Source organism: Gobius niger (genome assembly GCF_951799975.1).
Source record: "Gobius niger genome assembly, chromosome: 23".
Taxonomy (NCBI): domain Eukaryota; kingdom Metazoa; phylum Chordata; class Actinopteri; order Gobiiformes; family Gobiidae; genus Gobius; species Gobius niger.
Window position 1 is genome coordinate 14,041,423 of NC_136874.1, and position 27,403 is coordinate 14,068,825.

The 27,403-nt window shown below is 45.8% G+C and overlaps 2 protein-coding genes across 4 annotated transcripts in view; one reads left to right on the plus strand and one right to left on the minus strand.

Annotated features, from left to right (window-relative positions):
• Positions 1-1,471: 1,471 nt before the first annotated feature.
• LOC306981815 (SLAIN motif-containing protein 1-like) overlaps positions 1,472-27,403 on the plus strand; it is a gene marked incomplete at its 5' end in the record, with an annotated part of 310,788 nt that continues 284,856 nt past the window's right edge. The window contains 9 exons of one of the 3 annotated variants that reach the window (XM_079581526.1): positions 1,472-1,848; positions 6,161-6,297; positions 10,385-10,525; positions 10,678-10,794; positions 10,863-10,988; positions 12,792-13,115; positions 16,180-16,329; positions 16,393-16,660; positions 18,053-18,129. In XM_079581526.1, the coding sequence (XP_079437652.1) occupies positions 1,472-1,848; positions 6,161-6,297; positions 10,385-10,525; positions 10,678-10,794; positions 10,863-10,988; positions 12,792-13,115; positions 16,180-16,329; positions 16,393-16,660; positions 18,053-18,128 (1,716 nt within the window). In that variant the 3' untranslated portion in view covers position 18,129. Of the gene's footprint in view, positions 1,849-6,160; positions 6,298-10,384; positions 10,526-10,677; positions 10,795-10,862; positions 10,989-12,791; positions 13,116-16,179; positions 16,330-16,392; positions 16,661-18,052; positions 18,187-27,403 lie in introns of those variants that run through there. The other 2 variants (XM_079581525.1, XM_079581527.1) reach the window with 2 other exon arrangements.
• Positions 21,307-27,403, minus strand: part of lama1 (laminin, alpha 1) — a gene marked incomplete at its 3' end in the record, with an annotated part of 34,540 nt that continues 28,443 nt past the window's right edge. The window contains exons 48-64 of the mRNA XM_079581746.1: positions 27,175-27,331; positions 26,090-26,214; positions 25,865-26,015; positions 25,648-25,792; positions 25,358-25,499; positions 25,152-25,266; positions 24,931-25,074; positions 24,715-24,854; positions 24,447-24,641; positions 24,186-24,369; positions 23,994-24,100; positions 22,780-22,969; positions 22,539-22,685; positions 22,249-22,402; positions 22,026-22,159; positions 21,549-21,762; positions 21,307-21,476 (exon numbers count right to left, since the gene is read on the minus strand). Coding sequence (XP_079437872.1) covers positions 21,307-21,476; positions 21,549-21,762; positions 22,026-22,159; positions 22,249-22,402; positions 22,539-22,685; positions 22,780-22,969; positions 23,994-24,100; positions 24,186-24,369; positions 24,447-24,641; positions 24,715-24,854; positions 24,931-25,074; positions 25,152-25,266; positions 25,358-25,499; positions 25,648-25,792; positions 25,865-26,015; positions 26,090-26,214; positions 27,175-27,331 — 2,614 coding nt within the window. The remainder of the gene's footprint in view (positions 21,477-21,548; positions 21,763-22,025; positions 22,160-22,248; positions 22,403-22,538; positions 22,686-22,779; positions 22,970-23,993; positions 24,101-24,185; positions 24,370-24,446; positions 24,642-24,714; positions 24,855-24,930; positions 25,075-25,151; positions 25,267-25,357; positions 25,500-25,647; positions 25,793-25,864; positions 26,016-26,089; positions 26,215-27,174; positions 27,332-27,403) is intronic.

Sequence of the window (27,403 nt, forward strand, 5' to 3'; positions counted from 1 at the left end):
AGTTGTTAAACTCAGTGTTTTTCGACCTTTTTTGAGCCAAGGCACATGTTTGTCATTGAAAAAATCACGGGGCACACCACCACCAGCAGAAAATGTTAAAAAATGCAACTCTGTAGCCTATACTCAGTCGTTCTCATCGAAGTGTCTTGAATAGGAACATCGTATAGTCTCACTAGCCACAGTGCCTCATTACATCACTAATTCTCTTGACTTAAAGAAACTAACTACCTGATATGCAAGAGTATTATATAGTTACTCTGCCGATCACTAGACAGCACAGACACTCGAAAACAGTACATTATTTGTGGATAATAATGCACAGTGGTTGAAAAACACTGGTTTACCTAACTGAATACTTCACTTCATTATAATCATGCATAAAAGGGTCGTGTGGTGAAAAACATGCAGCTTCACCGACTGTTTGCCACTAATTCAGAATGTATGCAAGACTTTACAAATGCCACAGCTCCAAAACAACCCCCAGTGAAAGAAATACAATGAAACATGAATCAGAAGCTCTTCAGGTCAGGGGCGGACTGGCCATGTGTCCATTCTGGAAGAGCACAGAAGGGCCACTGGCTCTAGGGCCACCGGTCCAGCCTTAACCGAGCTTTACCCGAATCTAAAAGCTAAAAAGAAAAGCATCAAAATAGCGACAAGAAAAGAGGATGAAAACAAAACAAAAATGTGCCGGAAAAGCAACAAAAAAGTGACAAAAAATGTGATGAAAAGCCAACAAAAACAAACAAACAAAGCCATGAAAAAAGTAATGAAAAAACAACAAAAATATGAGAAAAAATGCGGCAACTTGACAAAAAGGTACAATCACTTTTGTAGGTCTCAGCTTTCAAATGAGGCTTTACATTGTTGCTCTCCAGTCGAGAAGCTTTTAGATTTGGGTAAAGCCAAACTGGAGAAAATGCGCTCCGTTAAGGCGGGTGGTAAGTGTCACATTGTGTCTGTTCTGTCCTGGTTAGTGGGGTTCCTGGGTGCTGTGTCCTGGGTGCTGTGTCCTGGGCGCTGTGTCCTGTGTCCTGGGTGCTGTGTCCTGGGTGCTGTGTCCTGGGTGCTGTGTCCTGGGTGCTGTGTCCTGGCTGCTACACCAGAATGAATGGTATGTATGTATTGCTACTAAAATATAACAGATAAGAAGTATAATAGGTTACAATGTCATCCTAAATCCAGCAGGTGGCGATGGCGCGCCAGTCTCCTCCGGTGGAAGCGTGTACGCGTGGAGGCTGGGGACGAGGCGGATGTCGGCGGGTGGACGCTGCCGGTGAGTGGGCGTGCGTAACGGGAGAGGTGGGGCATATAATCCCGTGGGAGCAGACTACCTCCTACTACTACGACTGAATACTCAATCAGCAGCGCGCGTGTGTGCAGCAGCAGCGTCAGGAGCGTCAGGCGAGCGGCATCTCCGCGCGCCACCTGTCCCGCGTGATTTACCGAACGAGAACCGCAGACTTTCCGCATGTTTTTCGAGACAATGGAGACCGCCGTGCTGAGCCGCGCCGCGCTGCAGGACGTGGACCGCAGCAGCAACGCCCTGAACGCGGAGCTGGAGGTGAAGAAGCTGCAGGAGCTGGTGCGCAAGCTGGAGCGGCAGAACGAGCAGCTCCGCACCCGGGCTCAGCCGCCGCCGCCGCCGCTTCTCCCCCTCTCCCCGCCGCCGTACGCGCTGGGGAGAGGCGCCCACGGGGGGCTCTGTCTCCCGCTGCAGGGCGAGGATCTGGGGTACTTCGAGCCCACGGTGGAGGAGGAGGAGGAGGAGGAGGACGCGCTTCTGGACGAGCTGGAGCTGCTGGACCTGGACTCCATGTGCTCCTCGGAGGACTCGCAGGAAACATGGTAACTTGAGCTGGTCCCAGAATGTGCAGGAGCCAATTTGTCGTCAGTTTCTTTCTGAAGTTGATCCTTTTTGTGTCGGAATCAAGCAGCAGAAAGGTCTTACAGGTCTTACAGGTGGTAGACTTCCCTCCCCATGGTGCCACATCTTAGCTCTACCCACACTTCTCATCCCCAACACGGTGGTAGGTGGAGTTATTTGGCTATTTGCCTGAAAAAGAGACGTCTTTGCCTACCTTTTTAAGCAACCTTTTAATCCGTTATCCACCACTGGCCCACATTCGTTTCTTAAAGTGACAGTCTGTAAGTTTAATTGTTGTACAAACTTGTTAGATCGCTTTGTAATTGACCGCCTGGGCCTGCAGTCGAAGTAAGATGTGAATCAGAATCTCCAGTGCCATCACTTTGACCAATTAGATGAGCTTTCCTGGTGAAACGGCCAATCAGGAGGGAGGGCGCGTGATCGCTTACGTTTGAAAGATTGTTTCTACGCTCATTTTTGTAAACTAGGTGAGACTTTCTGGTCCAATCAGGACTTCAGGAACTTGATTGTTTATTTGAAAATTTCACACACTCCCTCTCCTCATTTTGCAATCTTACAGACTGCCGCTTTAAGTTTGTTATGTTGAGGCAAGAATATAGTGCCATAAACCGTATATTTGAAGCTATCTGTTTTAAAACGATGATTGATCCTGTGCATAACTACAAATCATAACAACGCCGCCCAAGAAGTGACTTCCTGTTTCGATCCAGCACGCCAAAATAAAAGCACCTCTTATTCATTAGTTCAACTTTCTTTCTGCCTAACTATTATCAGACAAAACACTTACAATGTGTGTATTTAATTATATTCTTGTAATGTTGCAAGTACCTGCTGGACTAATCAATGAGGCGAGCCGTGTGCTTTTATTTTGTTTTGCTGGATCGAAACAGGAAGTCACTTCTTGGGCGGCATTGTTGTAATGAGTCAATCACAAGTTGCAATAAACTAAGTCTTTTTTTCACTGAACCCAAGCAAACATTCTCCGCTGTTTCTGAGCTTCTTTGCCTGGTCAAAACATGGGACACCAACAGCAACTTGTGCTGGGGGTTTGGGCTCCACAGTGCAACCCGCTAATGGCACTCGTTTCAAACACCCGGGTTTCTACAGGAGGCAGCAAGTCAAATTTAAAGGAACAGGCCACCGTTTTTCCACACTGAGATATGTTCTCACCTGAGCTTAGACGAGTTGATGCGTACCTGTCTGGTCTTTGTGCCCGTGGAAGAGCGTGGTCGCCCCCGTTTGGAGCCATAGGAATACACTGGGAGAGACCAAATGCTAACAACACCTTTGGTCGTTTTCGGTGACTGAGAGCACGCATAAAGACCAGACGGGTACACATCAACTCGTCTAAGCTCAGGTATGAACATATCTCAGTATGGAAGAACGGTGGCCTGTTCCTTTAATACTTTGTAATGCCATTTGAATGCATAAATACGATGTTTTCAATGCCACAAATGGGAAACCTCTTGGCATATTTCATTTTGTAAGATTTGTAAACATTCAGTCAAACAGGAGAGAGGATGAGGGGGAAGAGAGTTGAGGAATGTGACTGTGGGTTCTGTCTCTAAGGAAAAAAACATTGTGAGAAATTTAGGTTTAATGCCAGTTTTAATCTCATTTAATGCTTTTCAATGAATTTTGGCATAATTCGTTGTTTTTAAAGGTGCATTATGTAACTTTTTTGTGAAAATTCCCTCGCAGTTTAACTTTTTGTGACCCAGTGGCTGTATGGGTGGTCTTTGCAACGCTCCAGGATCAACTGTTTTGTGGGTTTTTTGGTGAGAGGCTCCGTCCGCAGTGAAAACCTACCAGAAACTCTCAAAACAATTGATCCCGGAGAGTCATAAAGGAAACTGTGATGGAAAGTAAAGGTGCCAAGCTTGACCACTCATACAGCTTTTCACGAAAAGCTCAAATACGCATTAATGATACATATTTTTTCCAGTGTAAAAAGTTCCATCTCGCACCTTTTTAAGGCACGTTTATTTGTAGAGCGCAGTTCAAAGTGCTTCACAGCTGGAGTTTTTTATGTGTTTTGAGTAGTTTATGCTGGAGAAGCGTGAAGGTCCCGGGGCAGTGTTGAGTGCTCCGTGCTGTACTCGAGGTGCTCGTCTCCCTCCTCGCCTCACCTGTGTGGGAGCAGGTCTAATGTATTATTCAGCTGAGTGTATCTGTGGGAGCAAAGCCGTCAGCCTGATCTGATCCGGGCTTTGAAGCGGCGACAGTGGCAGCACCTCTCGCTACATGTGGGGACGTTAATCCCCGGGGAGGCCAGGTCTGACTCAGGAGCCGCTGACACAAGGACAGAGACCGGCTTCCACCGGGACTTTCAGAGCACTGCTTTATGTTTTATTTAAATCATGCAGGAGAGTACAATACATACATTATGTGCACTGGAACAACTTAAAGCATTAATGTTAAATGGAAATCCAACTTGAGTCGAAGTGCAAAGCCGAGAACACTGTTTTTTAAAAAATATTTTTGATGGCAAATACTTTACTGCAACTTTTATGTTGACTGATTCAGGGGTGTCCAATCTTTTTTACACGGTGAGCTACTTTTACATATACGTTTACAAACCACATCCATCAGAGAGCTACTTTCTCTTTGACACTTAGGAGTTCTCCCAGGAGAGTTTGTAGTCAAGATAGCAGATGATAGAAAATGAGTTGAATTTTGTCCCTATCTTTTTCTTCATTTGCCTTATTAGTGCAGAATCTGTTTCAAATGTTCAGAACTAAACTATAGACAAATAATCTAAAATGTGACTCCTCGAGCTTGTTTAGAAATGTAGAAATCTTTTGGCTGGAAAGCAACTGACCGCTCCTGAGCCCCTGGTCTAATTGACTATTGCTTAATCAATAAAAATGGACTCGTCCAGCCAGGTTTTTCTGACCACCAGCCTGGCTCCACATCATGGAGATGGGTCCCCGAGCGCCGGCCCGTACCTGCAGCTCACTGCTCCTACAGGCCCTCAGGCCACACTGAGGACGGGTCAAATGCAGAGAAGTCGTTTCTCTACAGAGATGAATAAAGTAGAACTTAAGTATAACTGAACCAGTCATCCATTCACACACTAATGTAGCAGACCCTGGAGGCGCTGAAGTGTCTTGCCAAGGACACGATGACAATGGGCGCCTTCAGGAGCTGGGATTCAAACCCCCAACCTTCCAATCATGAGACGACCCGACTGCCACCGTCGGCCCAAATAACTGTTGCAGCCCCTCACAGGGTGCACCGTCCCACCACACTGTCCTGTGGAGCTGAACGCAGAAATATGCCCGAAATAACAAGTTTGCAATTAGAGGCTGACCAATCTATCGTTCCAATATTTGGGGATGTTACAATATATGCCAAAAAAGGCGCTCTCTCAGGGACCGTAAATGATACTTTGGAAAGAGCTTTAAAATGAGTTCCTCCCTCGGCCTCAGGGGAGAAGAGAAACATCACAATGAAAATAGTTTGGCTGTGTATAGAAGTTTATATTTCAGTCATTTTGAAGCACAGAACCTGGAGAATTAAATTGCCAAGTTAGTTTTTACCTCCGCAATTGCATTTTTGATCGTCGCACAAAATGCCGTGTGCTAATGCTAACGGCAGCTAATCAAAGCTGGGACAGAAACTATGATTGAATCACCTAAAGTAATAAAATAAAATAAAATAAAATAAACTGCTGGAGTGACCCAAGTGTTTTATGTCGGAATCGGCCAATAAAAACCCCAATAATCTGCATCGGCCTTAGAGAAACCCATATCGGTCGACCTCGATTTCCAGCCTTAATACATGATCTACTGCAGGGGTTTCCCAAAGTAAAGCATCACTTCTGTGCTATAATATTAAGACCCGATACTCCTATGGGCTGTTTTGCGAGGACAATGTTAATTGAATTTACTGTAGTATTTTCCACATTTTTAAAGTAGCTCAAAATGTATGTGATCCCTGATTTATGTAGTAATGTTTCTTAATTATTTTGAGGGTTCTATGCTTTAGGGCCAGATATGACGATGCCTCCCCCTGGTCGACTGTAACCATCTCTTCCAAGTCCCTTTCTAAAAGGCCAGGGTTGAAAATGAGTCCAATAAAGGTGGAAACGATGGCCGTGTCCAGGTCTAATAAATCCGCGGTTCATTAGAGCGCTGATGGGGAGCAATAATGAACAGCTCCTCCTTTAACCGGACAGATGCCCAAAGGGGAGGGCAGGCTTTCTTCATCAGGACATGAGTCTTGGGTTTCTATGGTAATTGTTTGAGTCTAAGAATGTGTCTGTTTTAGGTTGTACTCGTCCCAGAAGTCCACAGACTCGTCGGACAGCGCTCTGACTCCGCTGCAGTGGTGTCGACAGGCTCTGAACAGCCCCAGATCTGAGCTGAAGAGCAGCAGGAGATCACTGGCCCTACGGCTGGAGCAAGGTCAGGATGTGTCCTACTTCAACTACTTCATTACTGACATAGTATTGTGCAGTTTTTAGGCCTTAAACAGTGGTCTGGGGGAATTCAAAGGGATTATTTCAGTGTTGTTGAAATTCTTTGACAATTGTTTAGATCAGAAGTGTCCAAACTTTTTTCATCAGCGGCCGCCTAATGGTGTGTGAACCTCATGGGTCGGTGATCAGTGCAGTAATTATTCACCTGGGGGATTTAAACCATTGGTTTGGTGTCATGACCCAACATCACCCTGGGAGGACGAGCCACAACCCAAATACGACTCAGCCTTGTAAAATATAATGCAAAATGTTGCGTCTTACTCAAAAATAATTGTTTAATAATATTCTTTAAAGGGACTAGATGCAAGTTGTCATTTTTATTCTCACTACTGCCACCTCAGGCCATTCATGTAACTGCAGCTTCTATATTAACCTCGTGCATGACGGCACTTGTGCAGGATTTTAGAGGTGGTTGTGGTGAACAGGTCTGAGCTCATTCTACACATTAGGACAGTGATTCTCAACCTTTTGGAGCCACGACCCCCATTATAGCAGTTAAAGGGGTTCGTGACCCCCCGCCCTGGTCACAGCATGAGAAATAGGCACATTAGTCTACATAGTTCATAAAAACAAAGAAAAATAACAAATGGCTAAAGTAAAATTCATCAAATTATGTACAAATAATGGCGCTCTGGTAAAATAGCACACACACATGCTACAATAAAATATTACATTATATACTAATAAAAGTGTATGTATATTTTATTTACATGATCTGGTGACCCTTCAATTTGTCTCGCGAGAACCACTGCATTAGGACATGACTGGAACATTTTTAAACTCCGTATAGTCCCTTTTAATGCTTATAATAAGCATAAATAAACCCCAAAAGCTGAAATCATGATCAAAACAATCTGTTAAGTCATTTTAACAGAAGATTTTTCTGCTCGAAAATATTAAAAGAAATGTTTTCTGGGAAAGGCTCACTTTTGGATCCCGTCCCACCTGTTGAGAATCAGTGCTCTACACCTTTATTTACGTCTGGAACCATAATGCTAGTATGCAATAAAAATAAAAAACTAAGATAATGTTAGTTTTTCAGGTTTTAATTGTTAAACTTGCATCTCAGTGTACCTTGTTAACAAGAAGACTCCAGTAATTGGTCTGAGGGCCACATTTGGGCCCCGCTTTGGGCCCCACTTAGATCATTATTAGGTGTAATAATCATGTTCCTCAATCTTCTTGGAGAGCTAGAATTTGACTTTTTTGTTGATACTATAACACCGTGTCATCATGCCGTCAGTGTCTCCTGGAGATGGTGGTCAGGGGACGGTGCCACAGTATTTCAGCTCATGCCCTCGTCCAATAAGGAAGAGTTAACTCTGTTGTAAAAATGTGCCCTGTGAACTTTAAGGGCTTTTTCTCTGGACGGAGAAAGAACTTGTCGTATTTGGCCCATTTTTGACTCGCTTTTCACATGATCAACCTTATTATTTAGTTTAGTTTCCCTGATTTCGTTGGCTTTGTGAACAAACTCCCGGGTTCGGTTCCTTCCTCTGGCGACACCAGTTCCCGCCGCTCACACAGTGTTGGATCTGTGCGGCGCTGAGCTCATCCGTGTCTGCCGCCGCCTGCTCCGCTCACGTCCTCGCCTCTGAACACAAAGGCCTCCTCTCTCTCTCTCTCTGCCTCTGAACGCCGATACTGCGACTATTTCTGGAACAAACTCCGCACCGAGCCTGGGGTGGAGGGATTCGAGCTCGGGCTACCTGTCAGTACCAATGCGCGCCACGCCGAACGACAGCCAGGGAGCTTTCATGTACGCCGTTCCCATGGCAACTGCCTTTTTTTACGCTTGTGGGAGGATGCACTGCTCGCATGTAGGGTCCATCCGTGATGCAACACTTTGCGCAGATACAGCAACGCCGACATGTTTTCTCACAACTCAATCCAACAATAAAGGTTTTTCAAAACGGCTGGAACTGGTTTTGGGTCACATGACATTTACAACTGATATATCTTTAGAATGTTGTGTATAAAACCCTCCCACCCTGTCGTTCGACCTCTACCAGGGCGGTACGGTATGAGGAACATGTATAAATTATTCAAATATTGCAATGTTTTATGAAATCATTTAACCCATTGTAATCGCAGACACTTTGCTGCCGTATCAGAGCCTGGTCCTACAAATGTGCAGATTTGTTAGCCGTCGAATTCCGGACCCGATTTTAAATGAACAGTGAAGCCTGGCGCAATACTAACATATGGGGAGGCATGTTTTGTCCTTTTCATGGCTTTTATATAGTTTGTGGTTTCATTAACATTTTATAAGATGAAGCTTCGTGGCCCCTGGATGAGCATCAGACCCACAAAGATCAAAAACGTAACTGAATTCAACTTAGCATTTAGCTCAGGACACTTTAGACGCCAATTTGTATCTAAAGTAAAATCTGTGTGAGGCTTTGACCTAAACACAGTCGATGGTTGACAACAGCTGAAAACATCTGGATTGTTCATAATTTGAGATGATGTCTAATGCTAATGGCTATAGGAAAAATGCATTGAGCAGGCTAATGCTAATGGACTCTGAAAAGTCTCTCAGACTTGCCAACTGTCATACGTTAGGATTTAGCCATTTCTCCTTTTTATTTCTATGCACACATCTGTCCCCGCCTGGACGGGGCCGTTCTGTGGAGTTTGCATGTTCTCACCGTGTCTGCGTGGTGGTAAGAACATGTGCAACAGGTGAATCCTCCAGCCAAGTGTTTCTGACCACCAGCCTGGCTCCACATCATGGAGACGGGTCCCCAGGGCTTAATTTGATTTACCCTGAAAAACTGAAAGATAGGGGAAAGGATCCGGGAAATATTTTTGAGGATCCGTATTAGATTTTAGATGATATAATGGTGTTTAATGAGTTTGCCGGTAAATGTTTTCACATCTATCCAAAACTACTCCTTTAAGCACTGTGGGCCCCGAGCGCCGGCCCCTGCTGGAGCTCACTGCTCGCCCAGCGACTGAGGATGGGTCAAATGCAGAGAACACATTTCTCTACAGAGATGAATAAAGTATAGCTTAACTCTGCTAACTGCTTCAGGGACCAGCGTCTTCTCCCCACACAAATCAGGGGTGAAGCTCTGTCCTATATTAAAGTATGGTGAGGTGTGACATGTCTGATTCATTGTGATTAGTGGCCATTGTGACTCCTCACAAAAAGCAGAAACTTAACGCACTTAACGAAATGCGATTTAGCATTTTAAAGTTAAGTCTCTAATCTCTGTTTTGTCAAAACGATAATTAAAAAATACAAAATCAGAAACAAAACGAGGCTTAAATGGATCTAAATTTGCCAAAATCATGTAAAATTGAACTTGAGCATGTGTTTTTAGATGCCAGTCCTCTTTAGTTTAGGCTGAGTCAGCAAAATGGCGTATCTGTCAGACGGACGACCGCAGAGATTTTAGGAAACATCATGGCGGTTCTGATATAGCGACACCTAACATGGCAATAGTGCTAACTCGACAGGCATGTTCTGAAATGCTGAAACACGGATTTCTAAAACACAAATCGTGAATCGCAATCATTCAAGAAATGGGCAAAATGAGTGTGTTTTTCTGTTGTGCATCAAACATACAGTAGGTCAGGTTTCTACAGCGCCGAGAGTGGAGCAGCGTAGGAGGCAGTGTGCATGTTAAACAGCAGCTCCCACGCTTTCATTAAGCCTGTCGACTGGCAGCAGGAGCAGGCAGCAGGAGCAGGCAGGAGGTTCCCACACCACAGCCTGGTTATAGAACTAGGTCAGGGTTTCTCTGTACATCTCACTTTTTATTAGGCTCATAACTTATTGAAATAATTCTCTACTGGCATTCACTGTGTAGTGCTGTAGTTCTTAGATGGAACAAGGTATGAGAAGTTCCAGAACCAAAGGCTTTTCACTGACACCAGATCTAAACCTGGGCTAAAACAGGACTGTCCCGGGTCTGAACTTGGTACTAATGACTTGATGAACATTGTGAGAATGTATGTTTTCCCCAATATTCACCCGTCTACTCCCTTGTGTTTCCCGTGTCCAGTCTCTAGGTGGCGCAGCTCCCTGTCCAGCCCCTCCTTTTCCCCCTCCCCTCCTCCGTCTCTCACTCGAATCACCGGGATGTCCCCCCTCGGCGCCTCCCCCTCCGCCAAACCCTGCTCCACCCCGCAGTCCGAGAGACACGGTAATGCAGAACAAACACTCTACTTCACAGTGTCCCTCAAGGATCTGCTCACGGACCACTGCTCTTCATTTGTTTTACTCCACATTTCATTAAGTTAAGTTTGGAAGTTGAGTCGCTGAGATTGTCCCCCCTTCTCCCTGTCCCTCCCCCAGCTCCCCTGCCCTCCCCCCTCCACCCCCTCCTCCAGCGGACCCTGAGCCCCGTGCCCAAAGACCTGTCCCCTGTGTCCGAGCGGAGCCCCACCTTCCTCCCTCACCTGTCCAAGCGCAGTACGTCTCTTCTGTCTTTAGTCATTAGAAAAGTGGGCGTGTCTAATCTCCGGTCCTGTGTGGCGCAGGTCGTAGTCTGCAGCGCTCCGTGTTCAGCTTTCAGTCGTCCGGCGAGGAGGACGACTCCATCTCCCTGGGGTTCAAACTGCAGGACCTGACGGATGTGCAGGTCATGGCCCGGATGCAGGAGGAGAGTAAGTAAAACGGGTGCAGGGTTTGTAGCCACGTTTGTTCTTCCACGTCGCTCCTCTGTTCATGTTAAGATGGATTTTCTTTAACAGATAAAGAGCTCTATAATCAGGGAGAATGATGGCGTTATCGTTCGTTTCGTCTTATTGCTTTATACATGCGTTTCCAATGACATCACGCATAGTTCCAGCGGCCATTTTGAATACCGAAGTAGAATTATGCAGTACCACAACATGTAACAATATCACTACTCAGGATGAAAATGAAACAACTGATTGGCAGTGGCATTTTTATGTACTCATTGCTCAAGAAGAAAACAGTAAAAACACGGCCCCAGAGACGCACGTTTCTGTGATAAAACCAGTAAATGTGGCACTGAGGTAGCAGCGCTGTCTGTCGAGCTGCAGCAGGATTTACGAAAGATCTGCTAGACTAAATGAACACATCAAAGAGGGAACGGAAAACCTTTCTCGGTGACTTTTCCAGTTTGTCATGTCAACAGAGTCTCAGTCTGAGTCAGTTTTTAAGCTGCTCAAGACATTAGCATGCTACCGGTTAGCAGCTGTCAACCATTGACAATTGCTAACCGGTTGCATGCTAATGTCTTGAGCAGCTTAAATGAATAGGCCACCGTTTTAACATACTGAGATATGTTCTTACCTTAGCTTTGACGAGTTCTTTAGGACCTGTCTGATCTTCCCCCGTGCCTTCAGTCACGTAAACACAGCGCAGACGGCGTTAGCATTTAGCCTCTCCCTCTCTCCACTATAGCTCCAAAACAGGTCAAGATAGAAGCTACCAAGCTCTTCCACGTTTTCCCTGTTTAAATATGGTTACGTGAAGTGTTCCACTACAAAGTATAATTACACAAAATTAAACAATGTGGATTTTCTAAGCGGATAAAAGGGGGGACTATATTGTAAGGAGTAATAATACCAGGAGTAATTTAGCATCCGCGCAGTAAAGTGAAGATTACTGTGCGGATTTCGAATTACTCCTGGTATTATTACGCCTTACAATATAGTTCCCCCTTTTATCCGCTTAGAAAATCCACATTGTTTAATTTTGTCTAATTATACTTTGTAGTGGAACACTTCACGTAACCATATTTAAATAGGGAAAACGTGGAAGAGCTTGGTAGCTTCTATCTTGACCTGTTTTGGAGCTATAGAGGAGAGAGGGAGAGGCTAAATGCTAACGCCGTCTGCGCTGTGTTTACGTGACTGAAGGCACTGGGGAAGATCAGACAGGTCCTAAAGAACTCGTCAAAGCTAAGGTAAGAACATATCTCAGTATGTAAAAACAGTGGCCTATTCCTTTAAACACTTTCAGTGGTTGACAAAATGGCCGGCATAACAACTAAGGTCACATGACTGAAAGGCGTGTATATATCAACCAATTCCAGCACTTGGGCTCCACAACATGTTCATACAAGGGGACGTTTTGGAGTCAGTAAGAAACAAGTGCACTGATTGGCTGCCATGAGTCCTTTTTTGTTGTTATTTTGAGGAACTTTCCACCAGGTTTTATTTCCCCCCAAAAGTTGAGCCCTTTCTTCTCCTGTAGGCCACTGTGGGATTTATTTGTTTGTTTTTGTGGTTTGGTCTTATTTTAAATGTATCTGTATTGCTTTGCCCCCTTTTATTTTCTCTAATATTAAAAATAACTCAATCACAAATAACTCCAGACCTCCGAGCCCACCGCTACTTCAGCTTCATTAACCCCCCCAGGTGACCACTGTGTGTGTGTGTGTGTGTGTGGGCGTGTGTGTCCCGCGCTCTTCCTCCTCACCCCCTCCTCTTCCCCAGGTCTAAGACAGGAGCTGTCCCTCCCGCCGCGCCGCTCCCACAGCCTCGGCTCCTTCCCCTGCCCGACCGCCGGCGCCCCCACCGGCCCGGAGGAGGAGGAGTACAGCGACGACGAAGACTACGCTCTCCCGCTGCTTCCTCCGCCGCCCGCGCCGCCGCTCGCTCGCCTGTCCCACTCGCACACCTTCCACGCCCTGTCCAGCCTCAGCCACTGGCCAAGCGGAGCCCCCCAGCACCCCTCCGCCACCGCCGGGCTCGCCTTCCACACGTCGGCCCTGGAGCTGGGCGGCCCCCTCGGCGACCGGGGCTACAGACACGGATCAGGTGACCATGTCAAAGCATTTAAACGCCGCATTTGTGAAAGACCAAAGTCCGAATTGGGAGGTTAGCGGCTAAATTAGCTCTGTGTTAGCTTAGCGGTCCGTCCTGTTCACGTCATCAGGGTCTGTCAGAGCTAGAAACGAGTTGAGTGATTTCAATTAGCTCCGTTTTTTATAGTTTGATACCGGCATTCATTCAGGTAGTGCATCTTTAACTAATTTTTTTTTTAAGTGATCGTCTGGAAGTCTAAATGTTTTACAAATTTTATAGGATGTGCAAAATGGACCATTGTGTCCTGTATTTTGATTTAAAGCAAGTAATAATGTTTATGTTATTTTTGTCCCTCCTTCCTGAATCTCAGCAACTAATCAGAGTCCTCCCGCGTCGACCAATGAGACGAGCTTCTCCTGTGAACCAGTCTGTCAGGTCCAATCAGGAGAGAGGGGGAAGAGCTTGATCCTGTACTTTGTAAAATGAGGAGAGCGGGAACAGAATTTTACAAACTAGGAAGAGCTTTCTGGTAAAAGAGGGGAGGGATTTGATTGGAAAGTGAGGAGAGAGTGATATTTGAAAGTAAACAAACATACTGACTATCACTTTAAGCAGTTAGTCTACAGTAAATATATTCGATGTATCCTAGTGTAAAGAAAATCCACAATTAGCCCTTTTCCACCAAGCTGGTGCCGGTGCTGGTTCTGGGCCAGTTCCAGTTTCAGAACCGGTTCTTTCGTTTTCCACTGAAAAAACGCTGGCTCTTGGTTCCAAAATCTGGTGCCGGTTGGGAACCAGTTAAAAGCTGGACCAACAAACGAGCACCAGTGATGTCAGCGGCTGGGGGCGTGGCTCTCTCCTCCGACAAACAATCAATATTAGTTAGTTTGTGCTTAGAACTTCCTGGACAAGCCAAAACAGTCTCTGTGGAGGAAACTGTTGTTTTGCTTTATGCTCTTCAGCTAAAACAAGAGGGAACAGTTAGAAAGAAGAAATCAAAATGTTAACGGCTGCTGTGATTGGAACATAAACTTATTTTTTCTGTATTTTATAACCAGAAGTGGCTGTAGTAAGATGTTACTATCCATGTTTTATGTTGACTTCCCAAAGCGTTGCTATGACAATAGGCACAGCTCTCATTTTGGTGGGAAACCAAGTCAGTATGGAACCAACCCGGTACCAGAACCAGCTCTGAACCAGCACCTTGGTGGAAAAGCCCAATGTCACTCTGCAGACAAAAAAATATTTTCCTGCAGAACTGGGTTTAGGATCCCAGTACCTGAACTGTACTTTTTCATTATCATATATTCATTATCGAGACGCATGAAACTGAAAAATAATGAATAAATAATAGACATGGAAAATAGGTGCCTTTTGTTACTTTTACTTTTATGGGATTTTAGTTTTTTTTTTACAATTTCCACATTATTGCATGTTTTGTTTCTCATAATGTTTGTCACAACTGAAACATGAATCTAACCTTTAGGCTCAAACAGTTACTTGCAATACTCGAGTAAAATGTTTTTACTCTTGAGTAAATGATAGTTTCAAATCATGTCTGACGAAGGTTCTCTTAGTAAACTATCTGGAACTTTCCCTTTTAGCTTCCTTTACCCTTAAAGTGGATTGTCATCTCCCTGCTGATAACCTGGGCTCCTTTCCCCCTGAGACGGTCAGTGAAGGTCCACCTGTGCAGAGCTGACCCAGAGCCGCCGGTCTGACCCTCAGCCTCTAAGCCTGTTGTACAAGCGCTAAATCCTCAGCCTGGTTCTCAGACGGCGCTGACAGGATTAGCCACGGGGCTATCGGCTCATGGACGTTTAAAGGAGATCAGGCTCGTTAAAGTGACCGTCTCGTTCACTGAGAGGGAGACGGACCAGGCAGAACTTCTATCTCTGCCTCAAACATGGTGAACGTCTAGTCGAAAACTATTTACTTTGTGTGAAATCTGTGTCTATTGATCAGTGACCGGCTCCAGTACGAGTCTGTATCATCGTATTAAGCTGCGTCTAATTCTTTACAACAGATTTTTGAGATTAATATGAGGCGGATTTTTATAAAGTAAATAGTGTTTTGCTGCTCATGAACCAGAGAATAGTTTTATAAGATAATCCTTGATCTCTTAATGGAGAAATTCACTTGTTCTAGAGCTCAATACGCCTTGTGTCCGTGATCTGAGAGAGGGACCCTCGCTCTATCACAGTTCACTGAACATACATTGACCCTGGCATTTCTACACTCATTTGAGTCAGTGTATGTCAATATTGTGACATTCATGATAATCTAAATGGGATAATTCTGCGGAGAAGTGTCAGTCATAGATTTGCATCAGTAAAATGGCATTTTCATGAAGAAAGTGTGGATTCATAGAAAAACCCATATCTGTCAACTTGTAGTCACTATTTCTAAGGCTAATGCCGATTTTGGGGGATTTTTATTTGCCGATATGCTCAGCCGATATTTTTGGCTTATTTTAATTTAGATTTTAATTCAAATTTTAATTTTATGTTATGCTATTTAATGTTAATGTAATGTAATGTCTGGTCTATAATCCTATAAAAACATAAATACTTGGCCCTCCAGTCGTGGCCAATTTTATTTTACTGTTTTATGAGATCCAATCTTAGTTTCGGTGCTAGCTTTTATTAGCTGCCGTTAGCATTAGCATACTGTTTTTCAATGCCACGGCATTTTGTGCAGTGATCAAAAATACAATTGCGGAGGTTAGCGGTTGAATTCTCCAGGTTCTGTGCTTCACAATGACGTGCAGCAGGTCCATATTCAGAGTTTTAGTGAAACTTAAGTCAAGCTTGTAGCTAATCGCGATGTTTCTCTGCTCCCCTCGGAAGTTATGGGATTGTTTTAAAGCCCTGACTTCGCTCTTTCCAATGCAACGGGAAGTCTCCAATATTGTATAATACCCAAATATCGGCCCGATATATCGGCTGGCTCTAAGAGTGACTTTCCATAACTTATTGTGAGAAGTGAACAAAATAAACCTCAGAGTCAAACCAGGGGAAAAGTAACATTTTAATGCAAAGTCTTGAATGTTAAATAGAGTCTTTTGTGCTTCCAGATAAGCTGCGGAGGACCCTGGTGCGTGCCCCGAGCATGCCCAGCGTGCCCCTGCCCCCCTCCCCCGGCGCCAGTCCCAGAGCCTCCCCCTGTGTGCTGCGCAGCCAAAGCTTCGACCTCTCCAGCGGACTCTCCTACCTGCAGTCAGCCAGTAAGACCTCAGACCCCTCAGCCCAAAGACCACACACCCCTCTAACCCCCGTCTCCTCCACAGTCCCCCCCCCGGGGCCGCTCCAGTCCCGCGTGCAGAGCGTGGGCAGCTTCTCCTCCGCGTCCCGGCCCGCCGCCAAGGCCACCGCCTACGTCAGCCCCACCGTCAAGAGCCCCGCCTACCTGCCCTCCGCCTCGTCCCCGCTCGGCAGCAGTGGGATCCCTCTGCTGGGCAAGCACGTCTCGCCCCGCCCCGCTCTGCCCCGCCCCGCCTCCTTCATCGGCGTCGCAAGCTCCACCCCCCGCAGCAAGGTGGCCCAATCAGGACGCAGGTACTGGCAGTTGAAATGTTCTTTTGCTTTCTGGTTTCTTATCAACGACATATTTAAACTTCTGTTTCCCGTTTCTAAAAGCCAGAGTTCCTTCATAACTATAGTTGTGCTTGAAAAATAACCCCCCCCCCCCCCCCCTCGCGGCCCCAATGAAACCCCGCAAGCCGCTCTTTGGGCAAACCTTGAAATGTAATACATTTTCTTTTGTTGAAATATCATTTTGTTACTCGCTGTTTAGTGCTGTGGTTCTTAAACTGTTCACACTCAGTACTTGGTGATGAAATATTTGACCTTTCAAGAAGCACCAGGCAAAAACAGACTAAAAGAGTTCTAATCATGTTCAATCCAGAAAATGTGAAAACTTTAAATGCTTCAGATTTCTTATTTCAACCAAAAAGTGAATCCCTGGTACACTATAGTTACTATAGACTATATATAGTCTATAGTCAGTATAGTCTATTTTAATTTCATAAAAGTAGGTAGAGCCAGGACTCCCCTGGAAATGAGACTCCTGATTAAATAAATAATAAATAAACAAACCAGGGCAGAAAATCCTGGGGCCCCTTTTTGACCTTTGATCCTCTATACCAGTGGTTCCCAACCTTTGTGTCGTGTGAACTCCTTAGACCTTCTACTGCATTCGTACCTCCCCAACTCAAGGGTGTTGATTATTATTTATAAAATGGACAACGAAAGTACTTTTATTCATTTTTTTCTTATGAGTATTTGTATGAGTAATTACTCGCTACAAAAAACAAACAAGCTTTTGTTTTCAAAATGAAGCTAAAATAGTCTCAAATTCATACATTGTTTGCGATGTTATTTCTTTTAACATTTCTCTTCTTTGACAAAATATGTTCAAATAACATTCAAATTCACCTTTTTGATCTGACATAATTCCAAGTATGCCCCGGCTAAGTCCCCGAGTACCCCCAGAGGTACTCGTACTGATGTTTACTGTGTCAGTAAGGTTTGCAGTTTAACCTCTTAACCCCCACCTGAACCGAGCACATTTTCTCCAGTGTTGCATTACCTGAATCTGTCTAAATGGCAACAAAAAATAAACTAAAACAAGGATGAAAGTGCAACAAAGATTGACAAAAATGTAACGAAAAGATGATGGAAAAAGTGATAAAAACGGAAAAGCAACAAAAGGTCATGAAACTGTGATGGAAAACAAGGGAAAAGGAAGTTAAAGGTAGCGACAATGTGGCAACATGGCGAGGAAAAAGATCAGCTTAGATGAGTTTTGTAGGTCTTAGCTTTCAAATCTGGCGTGACACTGGCCTATAAGCTGTAAAAAAAAAAAAAAAAATTGCAACAAGCTCATAAACAAGGCGAAAATGGAACTTAATAATGACTTAAAGTGAACTTGTGTCTCCGTCTCCGTAGCTTCCTGACTCCACCGAAGAGCCTGTCCACCCTGAGCGCCCTCAGAGACCTGGCCTGGAGGGACGGCTGTTACTGACGCTGTGGGCGAGGGGGAGGAGGGCGCGCCCTGCTGGTCGGGGAGCGCACTGCACCACCAAAAAAACTAAAAAGCGGAGGTCCAATCGTGATGGTACGACATCATCCAGAGAGAGGAGTCTATGCAGAGGTGTTCGGTGACGTGTGCAATAAGTGACTGGCTCCAAGCTCCGCCCACTCTAAAGACGCTGCCAGTTTTTTTTATGACAAGTTAAACTAATATTTAATCTATTTAACTATTTATATATTTATTAAAGATTGTTGAAATACACGGTGTCGTCTTCTGGCTTCATGTGCCGAGCTGCTAAACGTACTTCGTCCCTCGTAACATCAGCACTTTTTTGGAAAACTCACCTGTTCTTACTCTCGCAATTGTACTTTTTCTTAATCTTCAAAACCACGGACTGAACGTTTCTGCACTAAATGTTGATACTGTTAATCTGGCACTTTTGGGGAGTCCTTGCGTTTACGGACTGCTCTTTTCTATCCGGACACAGCGGTGTTTTAGAGTTTTGGATCAGGGTAAATGTAGCACTGTTTAGTAAGAATCACTGTGTTCTGTAACGTCAGCGCTCACGGACACACTTTGTTACCGGGACATAAATGAGTACGTTTGAATAAAAATGTGAAATGATGATCGTGGTTTTGTCTTTTGTCAGCGAAGAAACGCGGCAGTGAGTAATGTCGCCCTCTTGTGGAGTATCTGGGTATAACGGAGCATAACTTTTTTTTTTGTTCTTCCAACATAATCGCCACGTTGTTACAAATATTCTTTATTTATTGGAATGTCAAAATATTTCCACAGAAACGAATACTTTGTACAACATATACACATAGTTCACAGTAACGCCCTCACAGGGTCCAACGTTATGGCTTTTGTTTTTGAATTCTTTCCATAATTATTTCACAAAAAACAGCAATATGAAAAGTCCATAACATAAACATAGGCGAACACAATACTGTATATATTAAACATGTACAATATTATTATATTGTAGCAATGGTTTTCAAAAAGTAGTCATCTGTACTGGGTAGTTTAATGAGAACAATAATATTTTGCCGTATCTGATATTTTTCTTAATTTTTCATATTTGTGTGATGGTCGACGGTAACCACACAGCTGATTGACTCCTTGTCCTAAATACAGTACAGATGAAAACTGTAGGAAAACCTTTGCCACAATGGAAAACCCCTGTATGACTGAGAGCTCAGTCCATCTGACAAAATGACACTTTCCTCTTACATTACGCTCTTTAGAGTCTTTCTGGTCCCTGCTGTGGTTTTAGGTGATGTTTGAGACTGAAGTCCAGGAAGTGATGGTTCCACAGGCGGCCTCTGAACGGAGCGGTCACAGGCCTCTGAACGGAGCGGTCAGCGGCCTCTGAACGGAGCGGTCAGCGGCCTCTGAACGGAGCGGTCACCGGCCTCTGAACGGAGCGGTCACCGGCTTCTGAACGGAGCGGTCACCGGCTGAAAAACACAGCTTAGTTTACTCACTGAGTTAGTGCTGTTAGAGCGTTCATGGCATTAACCACAACACACTGAAAAAGTAGTTTTGTGAAATGGAAATGTATTAATAAAAGTACTTTGTTAGACACTGCTCTACAGAATCAAGAGTCTGCAGAGTCTGCCAGATACACCAGTGTCTGAGCTCCTGAATGTTCACTGGCCTGGGTCAGAGCCGATGAGTCCAACTAAGGCTTAAACTCAAACCACAGATTACAGACGACCCACCTCACACTGACAGCTCTACACCCTGAGCTAATGCTCCTCCAACCAGGACCTGCCATGGCTTTGATCACACGACAGCAACGATCCATGTCTGAACATGATCCTTGACTGTTGACACAGGTCTGACCGAGTGATCAACACGCTGAGATAAAGGGAACATCAACTGTAATCATTTCATGAGTGTTCGGATGGTGCAGTGGTTAAAATGCATGGCTTTAAGCCCAAAGCCTTTCTCCGGTGACGAGGTGCAGGGTTCGAGTCCCGCCTGTGTCGTAGGTCTGTTGCTTTCACTTTCTGTGAAATGTTTGGTAAGAAACAAATTTAACAATCCTTTCTGTGAGTTGAGCTCGAACTTACAACCTTTGGATCATGGACGGTTCATTTGAGCCGTCTGCTCTACTCACTGAGCTATGCCCTTCTACAAACAACTATGGTTAAACGTCTCTAATATGAACAAAATTAACTCTGCATCTGTTAAATAAAATGAGCAGATGACACAGAAAAATGTGTATCCTGATGTGGTTAAGGTTGAAGGACTTAAAAAGTGTCTTGTTCCTTGAGATCCTGGGTTCTCAGGGAGCTCTGTTCTCTGTGTCAGTGAGCTGCCAGTTTGACTTGAGCCTGTCATGGTTCTGAAAGCACGAGTGTGTTTGTGAAATTGTAATTTAGTAATGACAGTAGTAATAAAACTTTATTTTTCCTCACACCCGCCTGAGCAACTGTCCTGGGTCAGAGCTGACGAGTCTGACTGGGATTTGAACTCACCAGTTTCAACTCCTGGGAGACACCAGTCTCTTAGCCCAGTCCTCTAGTCCCTGAGCTAAGGCCACGTACAAGCTGAAGATTGTGGAACAAATTTAACCTGATAGGAACCTCACTGGGTTCAAATACTTAGACTGTGGGTCATAGTTTCTTTGTAATTACTCATTTAATCAACACTGTCTGTGGTATAAAGCAGAACCTGTTCACTGAGATCAGGTCACAGACTGTTTTCAACATTGGACATTCAACTTCTCCTGAGAGCAGGAATTGAACCCATAATCTTCGGGTTACAGAGGACACCCTATTAACCAAACGCTTTACTCACTGAGCTACTGCCATGTCGGAGAAGGGTCTTTAAATGTCATTCATCTCTAATGCTAAATGAACTGTGCTCATCCATAAAGTGAAGTAAACATAAGTCCTGTGTGTCACTGTGATGTGGTCCACTGGTTAAATCACAGCTCTTTGAAAGTGTCTCTCATGCTGAGATAGCTGGTTCAAATCCAGCCTGAAGGACTAGATCGCAGTAGTTCTCAGATCATAACTGAGAGCTTAAGTTCACAAGTTTTTATTTTGCCGTTCATGTTTTATTTAAGAAATGTTACAAAAATAGAAGTTTGTAAAAGGTTTGCTATAGACAGTGTGGTGCTCGGTGTCTCTTTCTACCTGTGTTTCCCCAACTGCAGTTATTTAGACTGCCGGTTGGAGGCGGGACATGAGTTGGGGAGGACGCCTGTGAGCGTGTGGGCGGAGCTGAAGTCCAGGAAGTGGTTGAGGTGGGACTTGATGAGGTGTAGGTTTCTCAGGCAGCCTCTGAACGGCGCGCTCACCGACAGGCAGTTCTGCTTCACGCCGGCTGAAAAACAAGACACAAATGTATAAAAACAAAACACAACTCACTGGGGCGACGTGAAGCTCCCGCTCAAACCTGGGAACCCGCCGACGTAGACGGGGTTGTTGGTCTCTGCAGAGGTGGATTGTGGGTAAGGGTTGGGCGTGTTGTAGTGCTTGCGGTCTATGACGAGGCTCATGGCGTGTTTGGTCTTTTTGGCCGTGAGCGAGTGCCAGCGCCCGTCGCAGAGGAAGTGTCCCGAGGAGCGCGCAGTGACCCGCCCCGCTCCGTTGTTCACGTTAAACGCCACCTAGAGGACGATGACACTTTACATCAGCTTCTGTCTGCGCTCAAATTGTTTCACAGCCCCGAGTCTGACCACACAATTCTCATAGACTTAAAGAGATTGCGGAGGACGGCCTTGGAGTCCCCCAGGGATCTGTCCACGAACCCATCCTCTTTGCCCTGTATGTCTTTCCATTATGGACCTACCCTTACTGACTTGACAGAGCCTTCTTGCTGTGGAACTCTGCTCTATATTTACAAATCAAAATGTCCACGTCTCGCCAGTACCTGTCCGCTGACCAGCTCCAGGCCTATAGCGTCCACTTTGGCGCTGCTGATGCCCAGTAACACCGCATCTGATTGGCTCGTCCGGAACTCCATGGAAATCGTCACATCAGAGCCCACCTTGTAGCCGTTATGCACTGAAACCCAAAAGAAGGGCGACATTTGAAGTCCACGTCGCTCTTTCTCAGACCTACTTAGACTTGTCGGGTTTAATGGCAGTACTCACTGAGCACTGCGTGGCCCGTGCCGTTGAAGTACGCCCCCTGCTGGTCGCTGCTGAAACAGGAGGTGACGTGGTGCTTGGTCTCGGGCCTGTTCAGGTCCAGAGCCGCGTTGTTCAGGGCCACTGAGCGGATGCAGCCGGGGAAACTGCTGCTCACCTGGGAGACCACATTCAGTAACATCATTGTATTGGATATTAGAGTTACTGCTACTACTACTACTACTACTACTACTACTACTACTACTACGAATTGCTGCCTATTGCTAATTGCGACCACAGCTAAAGCGACTTACATTAATCCTCTTGGCCGTGTGCATATGAGGGAGCCCGCCCACATACACCCGGCTCTCCACGTCCAATTGGTTCCCTTTGATAGGGGCGGAGTCAGAGGCCCCGCCCACCGAGACGGACACAGACCTCCGGTTGACCTCTGCTGTCACCTACGTCACAAAGGAAATGTTTATATGTTTAATGCGTCTTTATCCTGTTCATATAAGTAATCGATACATCTTCTTCATGCTTCGTGCTTCGTACCGTGTGCCAGTTGCCGTCGTTGACCCGCCGCGAGGAGGTCACTGAGGCCACTCCCTTCCCCAGGTCAGCCGACAGCACCACGTGCCCGTTGACCAGTCGCAGGACGGCAAAGTCCATTTGGTTCTTGCTGGAGAGGAGCACGAGGAGCCCGTCGCGAGCCCAGGTCCGGAGGGAGATTCTGAGGGACAAACTGAGCACGCGCAGGGAAGAGCATCAGGTCACACGCTCTATTGCTTTAACTCATTCTACTCTATTTGTTCTTCTCATTACGCATGGCTGAGATGCACTTACATATGTGCTAGATCCACTGTAATGACATGAATGGGTGTTCATGTTCTACCTACGTTCTTAAACCAACAGCATTTACTATCGAAGTATTGCATATCCCAGAGTGTTTTCTAATGAACAACAGGCCCAGTCTGCGGCTTGGGGCAGTTTTAGTTGATCAACTTGGTCTATAGTTGCACTCAGCATAAGTAACAAGGGCACATTCAAGTTTGAGCTGAGCATCTGGGAAAATATTTTATTTGGACAAAATAGCCGGCGACAGATGAGATTACTGTTATTTCATCACCTTTGTCCACTCCAAAGGTTGTGAGGTTTTTAATTCCCTACATTAAAGCAGTACTAAGTAACTCTTCCCCCTAGAGGCCATAAGCGCAACTGCAGGTGTAGTAGCAATTTACAATTTTTTTAACTTATTAATTGTCTTGGAGAGTAAATACTACGCTGACAGGAAAGGCGAAGGGAGAGAGGGTTACTGTGCATCCAATTATACAATGGAAATATTTTTTTTCACTCAAACTTGGCTGTAAATACTGTTTAAAGTGACGTTAGCCCGCAGTTAGCTTTGCCCGTTAGCATGTTAGCTTCTTCTTCGTGATTACATTAGTGTGTATTGCTTTCTCCGCACCGGTGGCAGTCAAGTTGCAAACATGGTTTTCTGTCCAGTGACACCAGGGGGAGATGAAAGACCCTCCAATCATCCCATAAACACTTGTATTACCCCTACAGGGACTACGGAAAGGATTTATTAAGGTAAACACGTTACTTAGCACTGCTTTAAACTTTATTTGCTAAATCTGTTTCAATCCTCTAAAAAAGGTCAAATGTAATGCTTCCATCACGCGTGAACGTGATAGTTCAGTGATGGCGCTCCTGTCTTGTAACCGCTAAGAGTTTGTCTCATACTTTTACTTCCAAAACTCACTCACCTCTTCTTCACGGCGCTGGGGTTGATGCTGAAGGTCATGTGACTGTGTCTGGACGAACCGAACTGAGCGCCGGACGTCAGGAAGCTGGGCTCCACCTCCGCCGCGCACTGACCACAACAAAGCAACCCACGCTTTAGCCACGCCCCTTTGATATTAGCCTCCAAACTGAATACGATAAATGTCTGTCATTACCGTGAGCGCGCCCGGTGTGAGGGCGCTGAGGTAAGTGGGTGGGGCTAGAGGCAGGTAGGCGGGGTCAGCGGTGGGCTCCAGGTCCTGGTCCCCGTTCAACACTGCACCTCCGGTTCTCTCCTCCAGGAGGCAGGCGTCCAACTCCGCCCCCTCGTAGCGCAACGCTCCCGAGAGGTCCACGAGCCTGAAAAGGAAAAATTCTCATTTCAACGCTCAAATCCCCTCCGCTACGAATGACTTCATGCCAAGCTTAGAGCGTACACTCCGTCCAGCGCCAGGTTCTGGATGCAGCCTCGGAAGGCCGTCGCCAGGCTCTGGATTCTGACCGGCAAACGAGACTCCGCCCCCGACGGCAGCCCTCCAATGAACAGCGAGGACGGGGAGAGACTGGAGACGGCGCCGGGCGACAGGTGGATGGACTTGACGGGCAGCTCGTCCACGTGGATCGCCAGGACCCTAGACGACAGAGCGGTTATTGGCATTGGTTATTGATTTGAAAAGCGCTGACGTTGGGCTTCTTGGCACGTACTTGCGGCTGAGGCTGATGATGACCGAGTGCCGCTGCCCGTCCGAAAACTCGCCCACGACAATGGCTCGCTGAGAGGCCCCGCCCATTTTCCCGACCTCCGCCTCCAGAGTGCCCGACATGAGCTGCGCAGACAGGAAGTGCTGCGGGAGGAAAACACAAACGAAAAGCTTAACTTCCTGTATTGGGATATGTAGCACCTGTTTTGTGGGCGTGTACCTTTCTGTCGTGGCTGAGCGCAGACAGCAGCAGCCCCGACTGGTTCCTGGAGGAGAAGGTCAGCAGGATGTCCGTGTCCTGGGCGAAAGAGCGAGGGGAGAGCTCCACGAAGCCCGGGCCGAACAGGGACACGCTGCGCACCGCCTGCACCAAACCAAAAAAAAACATTTCATTTCACAGTGCGACACCAAAGTGGATCTGAGGAGGAAGAGGGCGCGTACCTCCAGCGTGCAGCCCTTCCTCACTCCGAAGCCGTCTCGGAGCAGGTCGAAGTTGGTGCGGGCGATCTCCACGTTCTTGATGCAGCCGACGTACGAGCGGGACAGCACCTGGCGCCTGGCAGCGGAAACACGGGGAAACGCTTTGGATCAGGTTTGCTGGACTCGCATTTGCTGCAGGAGTCTCGTCGCCTTCTCAGCTCTCTCACCTGATTGGTCGAGAAGCAGGAAGTCCTCCGATGTAGATGGGGTCCAGGTCGTTTCGGTTCAAATCGGAGGCGCTTCCCGAAGACTCCGCCTCCAGAACCTCCTTCTCAGATGATTGGTCGGCGGCCATGATGGACAGGTAGCCTAAATCATAAAGGAGAGACTAAATGAGTGGTCCTCGCTTTGAATATGTGCATATAATAAGCCCATGGAAAGAATTGGGATGTATGGGAGGTATTGTGAGAGCTAGAAATGAGTTGATGGGCAGTCCCTGAAAGAGTAATGCGTGAACCTTTGCGTTTGGTCCTCTGCAGGGTGATCTTGTACCACATCCCCGTGTTGTACTTCCTCTGGGACCTCAGCGTCAGCACCCCCGAGCCCAGGTCAAAGGTGAGCCGCACGTGGCCGTCCAGCAGCTCCATGGCCAGGAAGTCTCTCTGCGGACACACAGGCACAGTCAGGCCCGTCCTGGGATGAGCGGGTGTTGTTTTTTGGGGGTGTGTGAGTACCGTGTGGTTGGAGGCCAGGTACAGCAGGAGTCCGCCCGGCAACAGCGTCTTGAACTGCAGCACGATGGAGGTGGAGGTGGATCTCAGGGACTTCTGCACCACGGAGTAGCCCGAGCCGTCGAAGTGGAAGGCGGTCTCCTCCATCTGAAGACTGGCACAGAGGACGAGAGCCCTTTTAGAACTGAGAGTTTCTTTTATAGCATATAACGAGTAGCGGGGTGTTACCTGCTGAAACAGGCTCCGCACTGGCCCTCTCGGCTCTCGTAGTTCCACAGGCCCAGGTTCTTCTCATTCAGAGAGGCCTCTCCCAGACAGCCCTGGAACCAGTGGGAGCGCAGCAGGGGGCTCCTCTGTGGACACACCCCGGCTTAAGTCAACTACAGACTACATTAAACTTACATTAAACTCTGCCAAAACCTTTCAAATTAACCTCTTAACTCCCGCCTGAACCGACAGCATTTTCTCCAGTTCAGCTTTAGCCAAATCCTGTAGGCCAGTGTAACGCTTCATTTGAAAGCTAAGATTTACAAAACTCATTGAAATGGATCTTTTTCCTCACGTCATCAAATTTTTTTCCATCTTTTTTTTGGGGGTATCCAACTCATTTTGGAACTTTTTTGTCATTTTTTTAATCAATTTTTTTTGGTCATTTTTGTCACATTTTTGTCATTTTTTTGGTCATTTTTTGTCTTTTTTTGTCACATTTTTGGTCATTTCTTTTGTCATTTTTTTTTTTTTTTTAATGAATTTTTTGTCTTTTTTTTGTCATTAATGTCACATTTTTGTCACATTTTTGTCTTTTTTTGGGGGTAATTTTTTGTCCTTTTTTGTCCTTTTTTTGTCATTTTTTGTCACATTTTTTGTCACATTTTTTTAAATAATTTTTTTTAAATACATTTTTTGTCACATTTTGTAATTTTTTTTTTGTTCTTTTTTTTAAACAATTTTTTGTCTTTTTTTTGTCATTTATGTCACATTTTTGTCACATTTTTGTCTTTTTTTGGGGGTAATTTTTTGTCTTTTTTTGTCCTTTTTTGTCATTTTTTTGTCATTTTTTGTCACATTTTTTGTCATTTTTTGTCAAATTTTTTGAAATTTTTTGTCATTTTTTGTCACATTTCTTGTCACATTTTTTGTCACATCTCCATCATTGTTTTTGTCTCAGTTCTGTCGCCATTTTCACACCTTTTTTCCAGAAGCTTTTGGATTGGGGTAAAGCCAAGCTGGAGAAAATGTGCTCGGTTCAGGTGGGAGTTAAGGGGTTCAAAGGCCGTCCCTCCTCTTCGACGTCTGCTCCGTGAAAAACTTACCGCCATGTTTTGACTGACTCCTCCGATGTAGATCCTGGTGGCGTTGTCGATGTCCAGGACTCGAGCCGCTCCCGGAGAAGACGCTGTGACCGCGGGCGACGGGGAGGCGGAGTCTGAGTCCAGCTGGTTTACAGAGAGGGAGGCGTGGCTTCCAAACCTGCCCATCATTGCAAATACGTCATTGCAAACATGATCATACATTTATTACAGCAAAAATGGATCAGACTGT